The 17,185-nt window shown below is 39.4% G+C and overlaps 1 protein-coding gene across 8 annotated transcripts in view; it reads left to right on the top strand.

Annotated features, from left to right (window-relative positions):
- Positions 1-17,185, top strand: part of Tnik (TRAF2 and NCK interacting kinase) — a 377,067-nt gene that overhangs the window by 324,666 nt on the left and 35,216 nt on the right. For 5 of the 8 annotated variants that reach the window (XM_047563558.1, XM_047563556.1, XM_047563555.1 and 2 more), the window contains 4 exons: positions 1,246-1,409; positions 3,456-3,553; positions 4,434-4,457; positions 9,997-10,181. In XM_047563558.1, coding sequence (XP_047419514.1) covers positions 1,246-1,409; positions 3,456-3,553; positions 4,434-4,457; positions 9,997-10,181 — 471 coding nt within the window. The remainder of the gene's footprint in view (positions 1-1,245; positions 1,410-3,455; positions 3,554-4,433; positions 4,458-9,996; positions 10,182-17,185) is intronic. The other 3 variants (XM_047563560.1, XM_047563557.1, XM_047563554.1) reach the window with 1 other exon arrangement.

Genomic DNA, 17,185 nt, shown 5'->3' with positions numbered 1-17,185 from the left:
TGAGCAGCTATGAACATTGATGTGGCTGTAAGAGATAGTACTTTTAATGTATCAACCCAAAGACTGAGCCCGGAGTTCATTCCCTGCACACTCCGCAGCTGACCAGGCGCTCCATCTTCAGGACCCCTTCAGTGCATGGTGTCATGAGTGCCCTATTTACCCCTGGACACTGGGATGAGGGCTGGACTGTGCTGCTCTACCAATGGCAAGTCATTTCCCCCAGGCTTATTGATGTACAATTGACAGATAAAGTTTGTACACACACACATCCATGCTTACAGTGTCAATGTGAGGTTTTGATATTGGTATAAACGTGAAGTGATTGGCCTAATCAAATTAATTAACATCTATCATTTCACATAGTTTTTATGTTTTTTGATGAAAGCATTTAAAATCTGCTTCAAGCATACATGATTATTAACTATAGTCGCCACAATATACAAGAGATCTTCAGAACTTATTCATCTGTCTAACTGAAACGGTTCCCTTTGATCAGCATCTCCCCGTTCTCCCCCTGCTGATCCCCACAGGCCCCGATAACCAACGCTCTCCTCTCTGCTCTTCAGAGTTGAACTTGTCCCCGTGTAAGGAAAATCATGTAGTGTTTGTTTCCTTGTGTGATTTATGTGTTTGTGTTTAAAATATGCATGTGATGGTGGTACACACCTGCTATCCCAGTGGCTTGGGAGGCTGAGGTAGGAGGATCACAAGCTGCAGGCCAGCCTCTGCAGCTTAACCAGGCCCAAAGCGACTTAGGGAGACCATGTCTCAAAGTGAAATTAGAAAGGGCTGGAGATGTAGCTCAGTGGTTAAGTGCCTCTGAGATCAGTCCACAGTACCAACAAACGTGTGCACGTGTGTGTGTGAGATGTATATGGCTGTATTAATTTATGTTCCCAACAGCGGCCATGTGCCAGGGTTTCCTTTTCTCTGTATCCTTATCAGCACTTATCTTCCTGGATAATAGCCATTCAACAGGTGTCAGGTGACAATTCCTTGTGTTTTTAATTCCATTTCTCTATGCTTAGTGATGTGGAGCATGTTTACATCTGCCTATTGACTATTTTATGTCTTCTTTTGAGAGATGTCTATTCAGATCCTTGGTCTACTTTTTACTCTGTTTATTTGTTTTCTTGCTATTGTGTTGAGTTCCTTACATATTTTAGATATGGAACCATTATCAGATGTGTGGTTTGAAAAATCGGCCAGGTCTTGAGGGTGTAATCAGTGTGCTCCGCATTGCAGCAACCCTGATCTCCGGAGGACCGAGCCAGTCCTGGAGAGCCCCTTGCAGAGGACCAGCAGCGGCAGTTCCTCCAGCTCCAGCACCCCCAGCTCCCAGCCCAGCTCCCAGGGAGGCTCCCAGCCTGGATCACAAGCGGGGTCCAGTGAGCGCACCCGAGTTCGAGGTAAAGCATTTCTTCCCTTTCCCCAGGGACACTGCCTGTGGAGGAAAGCCGTGGGTGGAAAGAGGGGTCACTTCTTAATTCTGGTCTTGATGTGGTCACCACTGTGTGACCCTGAATGGCTCCTTAGCTGCTCTCAGCCTCAGTCTTCTACAGGGACTAGACCACCATCCCTAATTGTGTGGACAAAATTCTTGCTAATCTCATGTACCAGTGTTTTCCGGGGATACTGCCGAGTAGTGGTCTTATTTTAAAATAGTTCCTTAATAGTCACCTGAATTTCCATTTTCATTTGATCGCTTTTAGAATTTTATGTACCTCCAGATGTCCCATTCCCAATGTGCCAATCCTCCCTTTTAGAATTCTGAACATACATAGTTTAGAATTCTAGGTATTTCTCAAAATGAAATTCAATAAAGACTAACATTTAGAATAAATATACTTGAGGAAAGAAATAAAATTTCTGACTTGAAAAAAACATATTTGACTTTTCTGGTTATTAGATAGGTGAAAAATTAGCCTTTCTAAGCATATAATGCAAATCAATCATCACTGTTTACTTTTCATTAATGGACAATCCTATGAAAACCATTAATATTGTACATGTAATTCTATGTAACAATACCTGTTTCTAGCTAGTCAAATATCACTCTGGATCACCTTCTGCAAAAGGTAATCTTGCTTCCAAGTGATAAAAACCAGGGCTTTTGAAGTGCATTTGGTAAATATTAATATACTTATAAATTATTCTGTCCAATGAGAACCCGCTCTTCTTTACTCTTTCTTGGCCTCTTCAGTGGGGACAGCCATAGTTTATGTCCTAATATCCCTGTCAGATGGTACATAAGTGGAATCACCATGTGTCCCTTCTAAAAAGCTTGGTGTCTAACATGTGATGTCCATGTCTGTGACTTGAGATGTGGACTGAGCCACGGCTGCCCCTGTCTGGATTCTTCTGACATATCTGGGACATCCCAGAGCTATGTATGTCTTTGTATCTGAACACAAATTTTCTTAACTTAGAAAAGTGCTGTTCCTTCCTATTCATAAGCAACTTAGAGCAAATATTAAAGAAAACCAAAAAAAAAAAAAAATATATATATATATATATATACACACACACATATATATATATATATATATATATATATATATATATATATATATATATCTTTCCTTCGGTTCCCAGATCTGGATTAAAAGTATTCTTGTATCCCTGGCATGTCCCTGCCTAGGAAAGACCACTTTAAAAGAAAACAAAATATCTCTCCTACCCTGGACTGTGTCTTTTCTACCCATAAACCCATAAACTAGGAGAAAGGTTGTTCACTCCACAGCTGCAGGGAGCCGCCCCGACCCTTACCTCTTATTATAGAATCCTTCCCTTTATCACAACACTTTCCTGCCCCCACCTCATTCTTTCTTCCTCAAAGGTCCCAGATCACTCCCTGCTCCTGTTTAAAAATCATTCCAAATAAGGGTGTTTTTAAATTTTTTTTCTACAAAATTTCATCCTGATGAGTAAGTAGTAAAAGAAGAAACCAGGTATAGAACCTTAACTTGGAAGCTGGTTTAGCATAGTGATGGAGAACAGAATTTTGAGAACTCAGAAAGAATCCCCACTTACCCAAAAGAAGATCATGACTTCAAGTCAGTTAGGTCATCTTTCTAAGTTTGCATTCAACTGGAAAAGAGTGCCACACCACTGGGTTGGAGCAAGGATTAAATGAGATCATTGACACAGAAAGCATTGAGCCCTGTACCTGATCCACAGAGCGTGCTCTGTTCATGGTGGTGGCGGTATTATGCTTGCTACAGCTTTCCTTATTATTACTACCGACTTCTAGGTTACAGATCTAAATGTGTCTGCCTGATTTTGTTTGCCTGAACATTGATTATTTTTCCACGGATGTGCTTGAGGATTTGCCTAAGTGAATGACGTGTCTATTCAGTTCTCCTGAGGGGGATGACGCTCACGGATGACTCACCTGGAGCATGAGTCAGCACTTTGTGATGGTCCTGTCTCTCTTGACCCCATTTTTCCTCCAGCCAACAGTAAGTCGGAAGGATCACCCGTGCTCCCCCATGAGCCCTCCAAGGTGAAACCAGAAGAATCCAGGGACATTACCCGGCCCAGTCGACCAGCTGTGAGTGCTGACCTCTATAAGAGTTTTAAACTCTTTTAATTTACTGGAGAACCCACAAGATAAAGTAGTTGGGGATACATTCATGATTATGAAGGAAAGTTGAGATTAATAAAAAGAATGGATGCTGGGAGCAAACAGGGAAATGATACCCGATTAGAAAAGAACTGAGCAGATCTTGGGCTGCTTCTTCTGCCTTGGAATGTTTTGCTGATCATCGATGCTCCTTTAGAGAGTAAAGCAGCAAGAGAAATAACTCGTATCTTTCCATAATTTCTGCTCAGCAACTTTGGCAGAAAGATGTTGAACAAGCAGTTAAGGATGCTCAAGTACTTGCTATGGATTTCTCTTATCTCTTCTGCTCTTTCCCATATTATTTTCCATATGAATTAGCATTACAGTTTTTCTGCTGCTTTTCATCTCTTCAGGAGCTGTCCTTCATGAACCCAAACTTGATAAGCATGGTGTGAATAGGGGCCTGACAACCCGAAACTCAGCATCATTTGCTGGACCCCACATAGCCTTACAGAGAGGAATAAGAATACGCTGGCTGAAATTTTTAAGTGGAAAATTAATTTTGGGAGGAGCTACTATCCACCCAATTTATTTCAATTTTCTGAGACTCTTTTCTACAAAATGAGTGTGAAGCCTTTTTGGTTTATTGTGGGTTTTTTTTTTTTTTTTTTTTTTTTGACTCTTAAAGTAAGGAGATATACTGAATAATAATGAAAGAAATTGGCATCACTCTGGGTTGAACTTCTCTTTGACCCTTTGTCTTTATGAGTTTTGCTCTAATGAATGCCATTCTGTGTCTAACCTGCTTCCTTTCTTCTGGCTTTTCCCCTTCTGTGGATTCTTCTGGATTGGGTCCCTCTTATCTCAGAGCTATAAGAAAGCTATAGATGAGGTTAGTATCATGTTTTCTTGGTCATGCTTTCACAGAATGTAAATATTAAGTTGATTTCCTGATGTTGACATTCAGAAGAGGCGAGGGGTGGGGAATCCACAGGTTCAAAGTCCGGTATCTACTGGGAGGAGAGCCCCTTCAATAGAAGGCAGCCTGAGACCCTCACCCCTCCCCATGTACAGCTTAGAGCCCACTCCTCTAAGCAAAAGTGTCCCCTTCCAGTGTTCCAGCTGGCTACGGCAAGTGATCAGTGATCGTACTTTGTTAATGGCACGGTTTCTCCTTCCAGTACCTTCCAATAGCGAACCTGTACTCATCAGCCACACTAGGAGATGGCTCTCAGCAGTTTTATTAACAAAGAAAAGAGACATCATTCCAGGGCACTCCAAATTTATAGTGTGTGATTTGTGAACAAGGAGTTACTGGGTATTGTTAGATTAATTCTGTGGGACATTAACGAGAGCATCAGCAGCAACATCAACTTTAGTTAATGAATCCTGGTGAGTTAAGTGACTTTATTTCCTTATCTGTGGAGACATTTTTCCATTAGAGAAGTATATGGCTTTGCCAATCGGAGGTAGCTTGCTAAGAACGATGACTGTCTTACTGCTGTTTGTCAGGCCTGCATGAATCCAGCGTAGTGGGATTTCCCTCCGGAGCCAGGCCTCGCAGAGTCCTCGATGCATGGAGTCTAAAGTCTACCCTTATGGCTTTAAGGCTGTAGCTCTGCTGAGCACTATTTTTGTGAAATTTATGGAAAAAGCACTGGCTTGGGGGATCAGCAAGCTGCATTTAAATCTTTGCTCCCCCAGTAAATAGTCAGCTAGTATGAGTCTCATAACCTCTCTGAGCCAGAGTTTTTTCATCTGTAAAATGGAGATAAAAACAACTGCCCAGCCTTACTCATGAGATTGTTGAGATCACTCAAGGTCATGTGTGTAAAAGTATTTTGTGATGCCCAAAGCCCTATGGAAAACCAAGCGGTTGTCTTGATTGTTAGGGTTTGGGCCTGAGGCATAAAGCTAGTCTTAAGTGGGAAAAGCACATTTCTATGCATCTGGTCTTTACCAAATAGTGGACTCTTCACTGAGTTAGAAAGTTATCCTAGCTAAAGGATTATTGTTTATAAATGAATGGGCCTCTGCATGCCTACCATGTGGGGATGGTATTTATGGAGAGGGAAGAGGGGACTGTTCTTAATTGCTCTCTAAGACCTTTCCCGTCCCTTTCCCTCATAATAGTGAGAAGAATGAGGGATTGTACAGCCTTTATCAGTTTTCTCCCAGAACAGGTGAAAAAAGAGAATTATTTTCTGATGCCACAGTTACCAGAAAAATGGTTGAGTATGTGCACAATTCAAAGGGAATTTCATGAGACCCGAAACCGGTCCAGGGGTGGCTCTCATGAGGGACAGGGCTCTGATGGATTTCATCTGGCTAACCCTGGATACTTTAGACTTTCCAGATTTGCTTTCTGTACTTGGGTGTATTCTACCACACTGGACAGAGATGAGAAGAGGAACTGAGGTGATGTGAACCACACACCAGCATCTCTGGGACCATGTGTAGCTAGAAAAAGCCCCATGGGTGACCCTGACAACCCCACCTCTTGGGTATCACTAATCCAAAGCACCAAGATTAGGGTTACTTGGCTCGCCCTAATCCAGTTGTTCTCAGCCAAGGATGATTCCTCCACTCCACCACTCTTAGGAGACAGATTTGGTTGTCAGCTTGAGGGTGGAAGGCACTGCCACCAGATAGAGCTGAGGGACGCTACTCAACATCCAATGGTGCACGAGAGAACTTACCACTGTAAAGATTTTTCTGGCCCGAAATGTCAATAGTGCCACAGTTGAGAAACCTAGAACTGAACCTAAGCTAAACCTTCTTCCCTTCTCCAGTCATAGGTTTCGATATGGCTTCCCTCTCAGTGACCATTTTGCCATTTAGATAACTAAGGGTTGAAATGAAAAGTCTTAAACTCCTTTTTTGAGAGCTTGTTGATTTTTAGTGCTAATTTAATGATTTAATTTTTCATAAAAGTCAGTCTGGGAAGTATTCATTAATTTTACATTACTTTCTCATAGATTATGAGATTTGATAGCCATAGTCTGTGATCACTTAATACAGCCTTTGAAAACAAATACTTTTTACTTTAGCACAATCATATAGGTGACATGTAGATTATTTGCATAAGCAAACACTGGCTTTGCCACCATTTTTTCATTAGTCTGTAGGAATCTGAAAAACTCCCAAGCACATTCTTACATGGGTTGGAACTTGAGCAATAACTAATGGTCTAAACACTTTTCCCTTCAGAAGAGTATACTGAAGTTTACCAGTATCATATCTTTTGATTTGCTAAATAGGAAGTAACTTATTTAATACATAAGGAAAATACCAGCTTCAGTTTTTTAATAGTTAATACTTAATAGTTAAAGCAGTTGAACTAAAATTTGAATAAGCTATATTATTTCCAAAAAGAGGCCTAAAAGAGCACCTTTTTAGGCAAGATGTTCATAACTGTCAGATTAAATAAAGTCTTGAGAATGAAAAAAATATATCAAATTGAATCTAAAAAGTGTTACATCAAAGAAGCCTCTTAACTACCTCCATATTCACTACATAGTCAAAAAAAACTTTTAACCATTTTGCCATATTTCTTTTTTAGTTTTACATTCTCAACTATTTTCTTGCTAAATAGTACTTTTATTTCCCCTTTTTAATACTTTTTTAGCTTCAGGCTTCACATGGCCATGCAATAAATTACCAGAAAGTCTCATTATATGAAGAAAATTGCGATTGTCAGAGAATTAAATGTATAAAAATGGATCTGAACTCAGTGGTGTTGATTTTAAATCATGTCTATTTTCTACAACTTTCTTATTGTACATTTTCCCATAGTAGATGGTTAAGAAACAAAATGTCAGCTGAACAAACAGGCTATTGGCACGGAAGGTTAATTTTCTTTGACTAGGGGTATTACTTTTGAGTTATCCATTAGTGTTACCCTGAGATTTTCACCTATGCCTCATCCTCCAAGCTGTTACCAATTAAACTTAAAAGGAATTTGCAATTATTCCTAATGTTTCAGGAAAGAGATTTTAAATAACAGAAACAAATTCTGTTTTAATTCTAATTAAAAGTGAAATTATAAAGCAGGTCAGATTTAAAGTGGTTCTAAATAACAGTGTTTAGGAAGATGTGGGACATTTTTAACAAGTGAAAACTTCTTGAAATCAATGGGCTATGGATTAGCTAAATATTTCTAAATAATTTTGATTTTTCTAAAATCTCTTTTGTTGTGTTTTGAGGTGTCATAGATAAGGAAAACCAGGCCCTGTGGGAGAATGTGTCATTAATTTAAATAAGTCATAGCTGATAGTATTATATTTTATTCAAATTATTGATAATCAAAATAAAATTTTAAACCATATTCTCTCTTTAAGTTACAATAAAATGTAGTTTTTAATGACAGCATTTTAAATGCTAGTTATATTCTTTGATGAGATTTAACAAGGTCTTAACATACTAAAATCAGAACACAAAAGAAATCTAATTTGTTATTATTTTACTGGTTTGGAAGATTATTTTATGCTTTTCTTTTTATGGCCTTAAAAGATATCTAGACACTATGTTCCCATTGTGCTCAAGTATACTATACTCTTCATTTCCCTTTTCATCTGATGAAAATAGGCATTAGCAATTACTAAGAGGAAATAAATAAAAAGCCAAAATGTACAAATGAGCATTTCCTATTTGGGCTCATTGCAGAAGAGACACGAAATAAATTTGCATAAAATTCTATGTGTGTGGTAGTTTTCATCTTCCTTAATAGTATGCATTTTATTTAAACACCACTGAGCCTTTTTAATACAATTCTACTTTCATTTTCATAAATGAGGTAAATATAAGCAGAGACTGAGGCTATTTTGTTGGAGCAAGTGTGCATGTATAAAACAGTCCTGGCAAGGCTGTTTGTGTATATAATGTACAGTTAGAAATTGCAAAAGCTTCCCTTTTCTGAGGGCTCCAATTCAGGGCTCCAGTTTGATTTCAGGACAAATTTTAAAGTCATTGTTGCTTCCCCTTTGATTTTTATGATATTAGAAAGAAATGACTCTTCCACTTAACACCTTGAACTTCCTAAATTTCAACTGAAACATCTGAAGTGTTTCCTCCCCTAGTCTTACCCAAAATAGTCATGCCTGGCATGTAGAGCAATAGAGAAATAGGCTGGGTTTTGGTCTTCCCAAAATAAAATCACAATTATAATTTATATGCAGTTATCACAACTTTTCTTCTAACCAATTGGGATAGATTATCTAATGTCATTAGGTCACCTAGATTACTCTAAGCCTACAGCAGGTGAATGGAACAAATACATTTCTGGAATGAAATAAAGAGAGAATATGGCCATAAGAAAATTGTAGGATTTAGTATTTTTCAATGAGTTTCTTTCTCCCTAATCCCCTGTCTCTCACTGAATGCTCTGATTCCCACATGGGTCACTAAATAGGGAGAAATGGTAAGACTGATGTCAAATTGCTTTTTCCTCATTTGCATGCTGTGTGCCATGGGCAGTTTAACCCATGCAAATTAGAGCGGCCATGCTTCTGCAGAACTGCTTCCCTCTGCATTGCTCTGATAGCATGCCAAATCCGAGGTAGTCAGACCTTCAGCACACTGCCTGCAGTATGCCTGGTGATTAAATCCCACATCATCACATCCATAAGGCTAAAGGTTTCATCATACTCATGGAAAACTGAAAATTTATCTCTTCCTTTTGGTGTTTGCACATCCATTTCAGTGTTCTTTGCCAGGATTCTGCCAGGTGACTGGAATTTAAAACTAGAGACATTGAAACACCTATCATTCTGGAAGAGAACTCTTTTTTTCCTTTTTTTTTTTTTCTTTTTTTTTTTTTCCTTTTTCCTCTTGATTAACTCAGTTCTGTGGCTATCAATTTTGGTGGGCTTTGGGGTGGGCCATCATTTGATGTGGTGCCTCTGTTCTCCAGGGAATGATCACACACCAAATGAACTTTGGGAATTTGCTCTGTTCTATGACTGATGCTAGATTTTGGTCCAGCAGTGATCATAAGAAAGGAAAGGCCATCACTGTGGCTTGGGCAGGAGTCCCAGCATACTGGGGAACCATTTTTAATCCCATATATTTTCCCATTAACTCTGAGGGTGACCAACTTCACCTTCTCAAAATAAAATGAGAACACAATTTTGTCTATATGTGTATGCGCATAACTGGCATACACATACATGCACATGTCTATTTAAACTGGTCAGTCTCAGTCTAGCTATTGGTTTTGAACAAAGTTTAAAGTGGTTTCATCTTTCTTTTCTAGCTTCTACACGCTACAAACATCGTTTTCTTAGTTCCATGCAGTAACTATGTTTGTCACGGTTCTCTATAGAGCTTTTTTTTTTTACTCCCCTTGTTGCTTAAGCTGGAGCACTGACTTGCTGAGAGATGTGGCTTTGGTTGTATCTAAAATTCATACACTGAACAAACTTTCTTTGTAGGATCTGACGGCATTGGCCAAAGAATTAAGAGAACTCCGGATTGAAGAAACAAACCGCCCCCTAAAGAAGGTGACCGATTACTCCTCCTCCAGTGAGGAGTCAGAGAGTAGTGAGGAAGAGGAGGAAGACGGAGAGAGTGAGACCCACGATGGGACAGTGGCTGTCAGTGACATACCCAGACTGATGTAAGAGGACTTTGGTTTTTTGAGATGGGTTCCTTGCTGTGTTTTCCAGGCTGGCCCTGAACTTCTGGGCTCAAGGGATTTTCCTGACTCAGCCTCCCAAGTAACTAGAACTACAAGTGTACATCACCATGCCCAGCTCTAGACTACTGCTTAAGGTAGACCAGGAGACTAGGTCTCCAAAGCTAAAGGACAAGAAATATTAACTAAATATAAATCATATTCAGATCACTGGTAAGATGAATTGATTTGGGGTTTTGGGTTCTTATTAGAACATAATTCTATCATTAATCTCTCTCCATAAACATAATCATTTAGAATATGTACTTTTCTAGAACTGTGTATACAGGGGCTGGGATCATGGCTCAGTGATAGAATGCTTGCCTAGCATGTGTGAGGCACTGGGTTTGATCCTCAATATCACATATAAATAAATTAAATAAAGGTTCATCAATAATTTAAAAAAAAAAAAAAAGAACTGTGGGAAGGTAACATGTTCCTTTTGGTAACATATTCCTTTTGGTGAAGCTTTTCTTTTCTTTTATTGTTCTTTTCATCTCCAGGTCAAACAGTATTGACAAACAGACCATTGGTGCAAGCCTTTCTCCCTAGAATTGCAAAAGTGACATCATGAACAATGGCATTTAGGGAATAAAATGAGGGAAAAAATAAGAGAGACATATATTCCATCACCCCATTACCACCAGTAAATAAGGATGAATGTATGTGGCATCATGGGTTAGCATCCCAGTGACAGAATCAGGAGTCAAATAATCAGGGAGAGAAACTTTCCAGTGTTTGACTTAACGTACTATTAGGATTTTCTACTTCATCACCTTCATTGTCTCTTTTACTTGATCTTTTGTGTGTGTGTTTGGCCAGTTTCTTCACTATATACTGTCAATCTCTGTGTAGTCTTTCTTTTGACTATTTATAGCTATATCTATGCCTGCTATTATTGGCCTTAGTAGTTCAGCCTTTCTTTCTTTTTTCTTTTTTTTCCCATTTTTTACTGTTTTTTTTTTTTTTTTTTTTTTTTTTTTTTTTTTTTCTTTCTCCTCATTGGAGTGAATCCTAGGGGGATATCCCCATCCTCTGTTGCTTCCACATCTCCTTTTCCATATACACTCTAGGTTCATTGCCCTGGTTTACCAGAACTTTGATGGAATGCAATGCTGAGTTTTCCAGCTTCACTTTTCCTTTCCAATACTTTGACTTACCTGCTAGTATTAAGCATCAGACCATACTCACTCTGTATTGAGAAGCTGCCTTATGGTCACAAATTATTGTCCTGTTCGAGAGGGATGAGATGCAGGTCTGGTTAGTCTGCAGGAAATACCATCCATTGATTCATCGTTGTTACATATAAGCAATTCTAAGAGGCAGATCCAGTTATCATTGCTGAAAATCCATGCTTGGTATTTTACTGTTAATTACCCAGTTATTGACAACCATAAATATTCTAAAATATGACATTTTGAAACAAATTGTATTAAATTGCATTTTTTAAAACAGCAAATAAAATTGTTCTAGAGGCAAAATCACTATTCCAGAACATTTGTGCCAAAAGGGCTGGCCCTTTCGGTTTTTGTCTTGATTCAGCATTAATTCTTCTGACAGATGTTCAGAATTCCCTTTAAGCACTGAGCATACAACTATCAGGATGAGAGTGGACTATGAAATTAAAAGATTGCTGAAATTCCCATTCTGTGTTAGACAACATGTTGAAAGCTTTGAGACACTTGAGAACTACATACTTGTATTTGGCCTTCTAAACGTTTATATTCCAGTTGGACAGAGACCAGATTATACATGGAAAACTGCAGGCTAATATAAACATTTAGAGGAACCATCAAAGAGTTTATGAAGAAATGCTAAATAAGATTTGGTTTTAAGCCTTCCCCCACCCCATCATATTTTGCAAAGCTATGAATAGTGTTTACCCTCCTCCCCCTAAAGGCAGATCTGGACCTCCACTCCACCCACAGCAGAACACCCACCTCGTACAATTCCCCGTTTTAGACCATGCTGCCCTTCTCTTCTGCTGTCTGGCACCCTCCTGTCCCTTTAGAAGTCACCGACTCACAGCCCAGCTTGCGGAAGTCAAACCCATACACTCAGAGGAGCTGCCACTGCATCTCATGTTTATTTCTGCATTTTCTTTGGTTTTCTTTTTTTTCTTCTTTTGTTTGTTTTTTGTACTGGGGATTGAACCCACGGGTGCTTAACCAGTGAGCCACATCTTCAGCCCTTTTTAAAAATTTTTATTTTCAGACAGGATCTCTCTAAGTTGCTTAGGGCTTGTCAATGCTGAGGCTGCCTTCGAACGTATGATCCTCCAGCCTCCCGAGCTGCTGGGATTACAGCATGCACCTCTGCAATCCCTGCATTTTCATGTAGTGCCTAGAATCAGGATTATTTATTGTGTGCGTTTTTCCTCTCTGGGCATCGAGGGTGCCCTGAGGGTGCCGATAGTATCTTATCCATCTCTCCACTCTGAACACCTTGAATGTTGTCTGGAACAGAGTGGGTCATCAGTGACTGTAAATTGTATTTGATCACACTGAATTGAATTTGCAGGTGTTGACTTCAAAGAGTTTATACTCTAGTTCCAACAAAAGACGTGTGTAACCAACTCTCTGTGTGATAAAAAGAACATGGGATAGTATGAGAATTCTAGGCAGCGAGAAGAGTGAAAGTAAAAGGCACAGAAGGTTGAGTTTGGTGAAAAGGGATGCACAGTTGTGGGGGAGGGGCTCTGGACTAGGGAAACCAGACCAAGAAGTGCACTTTATCATGTAGCCATTGGGAACCAGTAGGGTATCTTGAACTGGGGAGTGACATGATTCATACTATGTTTTTGAGAGAGTTTATTTCAGCAAGATAATTGGGGGTGGGGTGGAGGAGAACAGATGAGATGCCACTAAAGCAATCCAGACAATCTAGTACTGTGATTCAAGCAGGAAATAAAGCAAAGCCACCGTGAAATGCTTATAGTGGAAGCAAGACTTCATACAGTTCTTGAAGAATTGGTAAATTTTAGGTAGATTCAAATGATCATCTATTAAAGAACATTTAAAATATTATCTATATATATATACGAGATATACTTGGGGGGAAAAAGCACACAAACATACATGTGTGTGTTTGTATGTGTTTACTCCAATCTTGTCAATACTGTGGATGTGTTTTGATTTGTTTTGGTTCTGGGGATTGAACTCAGGGGTATTCAACCACTGAGTCACATCCCCAGACCTGTTTTTTCAATTTTATTTAGAGACAGGGTCTCACTGAGTTGCTTTGCGCCTCACCATTGCTGAGGCTGGCTTTGAACTCATTATCCTCCTATCTCAGCCTCTGGAGCCACTGGGATTATAGGCATGTGCCACTGCACCTGGCTGGATATATTTTTTATAGCTAAAAAATAGATGAAGTCTCTTCCAGCATGATAGTTGTATGCCTACAAAATTTCATGCTATTAAAAATCCATTATGAAACAGTTACTTCTTTAAAATAGAATATTTTGAGGCTACAGTGCTTTTTCTGCACATTCTTATTACTTTTTTTCTGTTAAGATAAACCTTTATATTTTGTGCTCTGTATTTTTAGAGCAGAAAATAAAAATATATTATAACACAGTTCAGTCCTATGGAGTGTACACAAAAGAGCTTCTCAGAAATGGAACCGCCAGCCTTTCAGACAAACAGCTGTGGATTCCAGTGTTTAAAGCTGTATGGTTTTCTATGTACATATTTATTGTATAAGATATAACCTGTAGGAGAACACAAAAATAAGTTTGTCTACCCTAAATGACCAATAGAAAAATAATGAGTGGTGGGAAATAGACCAAAATTATGAAGTGATCATCTCTGGCATTTACAGTTATGAGGGACTTTTATTTTATGTATATCCCCAATTTTGCAATGGGCATGTACTTCTTGTATAATCAGGAAAAGAGAAAAGTTTCATAGAATAGGAAGAAGAGGAGAGACACACAAGTTGATTGACGTCATATCCAGTCAGCCACAGAGCATCCTTTCGTGTTGGCATCTTCCCTAAGGTACTAGCATGTTTCTGAACATGTGAGGCACAGTCTTGATCATTAGGATCATCTGCTGTTAGCACAGTTGGTGAATTTTATGGTCAGTGTCATCTGGACAACAAAAACCACATATATTTGTGTCCCTTCCTTTCCGTTCTCACCAAAGAGCCAAGCCCCCGTGACTTGCCTCCTGGGCTACTGGAATGTTCCCCTTGCCCTAAGACCTCTGCGCTCCCAAGGCCTTGTTCAGGGAGTGGCCTGGTTAATATTGCAGAAGGGTGATTGGTCATGTCTTGCCCCAGTTGCTTGCAGCCCTTTATATTCCTGGGGCCTGTGATCACCCCTAGCATGCTCCAGCCACCTGAGCCTTCATCAGCCCTGCATAGACCTTGTCCTATTCCACTAGGGATCATCCCTCCCTCTGTCCTTTCTCACTTAACGTCCTGTCTTTTATTTGAGTGTATTTGTGATCCTCTATGCTCTTGCGGATACTAACCCTACAGTTTTAGGAACCATATTTTGTTCAGCTTTTATATCCACTACCCAGTGCCAAACCAAGGCTCTTTTCATACAGCAGGTGCTCAGTAACCGTGTATTGAATTGAATTAAATCAATACCTCCAGGAACACTTTGACAAATCCAATTAGAGGAAATTATTGTTCTAAACCTACAGTCTAATTACAGTAAATTTCCTGTAGTTTTCCTTCAAATCAATGGAGGTTTTTTTGTTTTGTTTGTTTTGATTTGATTTAGTTTTTGGTTTTTTTTTTTTCACAGTCTTTATAGGATTTTGGACAGCAAATATTTCCTATCCAATCTCTATATTGAAAAAATCATTTTCAGAACAAAGGATTACCTTAACTGTAAAATGTTACAGCTGTTTTAGCCTTAGTGGAGTTTTAAAAATTGCTTTTTCCCCCTATTCTTTTATTTTTAATAAACTGCATATTCATAAGTAGTTGTAGATTTACAGAAAAATTGAGGAGGGAGTACAGAGAGCTGCCCTGTATTATCCCACCATTTTCTGCCCGCAGTTTCCTCTGTTGTTAGCATCTTACTTTAGTTTGGCACAAATGTTGTAAGTAGTGAGCCAGTACTGGTATGTCATTATTAACTGACATAGTTAATTATTATTGGGACATAGTACATCCCCATCCCTCCTCACTGAAGTTGTTCATTCATTTGTGATACAGTTAGATTCTCTCATCACAGTTTACATTTTCCCTGGGCTCTTCCAACATCCTCACTAATCTTTTAAAATTTATATACGTTAAGGCTCACTTTTTGTGCTTTAAAGTTCTGTAACACATCTAAGTATATTTTTTGTTCTCTTATAATATCTACCTACTTATAAAAATTATTCTTACACATCCCAGTGCACCCAGTGCAAAGTTACTTTCTGAGTTATAAAATGACAAAAATTACCATTATCATTCAAGACATTTAAACATGCTAATAATTAGCCTTACAGTTAATAATTCATCAATTTGTAGGAGGGATACATTTTGGCAGTAAGCCTGGATGAAATCTCTTGATGAAATCTCTTAGTAGAGATTTCATTAGGGGCATTAAACAAAGCCTTGGACCCAAGACCTTCAGTGATGTAATAATGTATACTAGGTGCTGCTCACATGCCACACCAGTGTTGTCATCAAGAGGCCAGCACTAATGAGATCTGGCTCAGTGGTGGAGGAGCACCAAGGACAGTGTGAAAGCAGAGTGGAGACCACCTGAACCATCCCCGGCTGGGATGGGTTTGGGGTCACCTGAACTGCAGCATAAAGGATGAGTTAGCCCAGGGAAGGCAGAGGAGAGAAAAGAAACTTCCAAGGAGAGAGGACCAAATAAACTCATCAAGGGCTTCATAGTATAATGTGTATAGGAAACTACTGTAAATTAGAGTGTTTAGGATTAGAAGTGCGGGCAGGATTTTATTTAAAAATAAGGTTAGAGAGATAGGCAAGGACCAGATAATGGAAATCCTTTAAGCCAGAGCAAGGAGCTTCGAGTTTATCCCATGGTTCATGGGGAGCCACTGAAGGTTGAAAGCAGAAAAGTCATATGGTCAAATTTGTGTTTGCAAGAGCTCACTTTTGCACCTGTGTGAAATGACTGGACAAGACGGGGGAGGCAGACAGGACTAAAGATGGGGGGACCAGCAGGAAGACTGTTGTTCACGTAACAGAGGAAGCTGACCTCACTGGGACATAGGACAGAAAATATTTAGGACATTTTAGGAGGTAGATAAGAAGGATCTAGACTGAATGCCAGGGGTGAATGAGAGAAAGGAGTCCAGAATGGCTTGGAGTTTCTAGCAAGATAAGTAGGTGGCTTGCAGTGGCACTCACTGAGATCACTAATACAGGCGGACGATGATGATATCAGTTGCCACCCAGGTAGAACTATCCAACAGGAAGTTGAATGAATAAGTTACTGAGTAAAGAGATAAGATGTATTTATTTAGGATTATTCTGTAAATGACTGATTATAATAAAGGTCATAGATCAGAGCATGCCAAAAGGTTATGCAGAGTGAAGCAGAAATCTAAGGACCCTGCTCACATTCAAGAAGAGCCTGTGAAGGAAATGGGTAGGAAACAAGAGCAGTCAAAGGAAAACCAGAGAAAGGTCATGTTATAACCGCCAGGGGAGCAAGAAGGACAGAGGGGAGTGATCTACAATTGAGCCAGGCATGGTGGTGCACACCTGTAATCACAGCTACGCAGGAGGCTGAGCCTGGAGAATCACAAGCTCCAGACCAGTCTCAGCAACATAGTACAACCCTATCTTGGGAAGGAAAAAAAAAAAAGAAGGAAAAACTAGAAAGAATGATATGTAGCCCAGGAGTAGAGCTCCCCTGGGTTCAATCCTCAGCATTGGAAAAAAAAAAAAAGTCCCAGGGAAATAATAGCCTTAGTAAAAGCTTTCAACAAAAGTTAAAACACATACTGTAGAACTTGCTATTG

Source organism: Sciurus carolinensis, chromosome 9, assembly GCF_902686445.1.
Source record: "Sciurus carolinensis chromosome 9, mSciCar1.2, whole genome shotgun sequence".
Taxonomy (NCBI): Eukaryota; Metazoa; Chordata; class Mammalia; order Rodentia; family Sciuridae; genus Sciurus; species Sciurus carolinensis.
The sequence above is the reverse complement of the archived record's forward strand: the minus strand, read 5'-3'. Positions and strand labels throughout refer to the sequence as shown.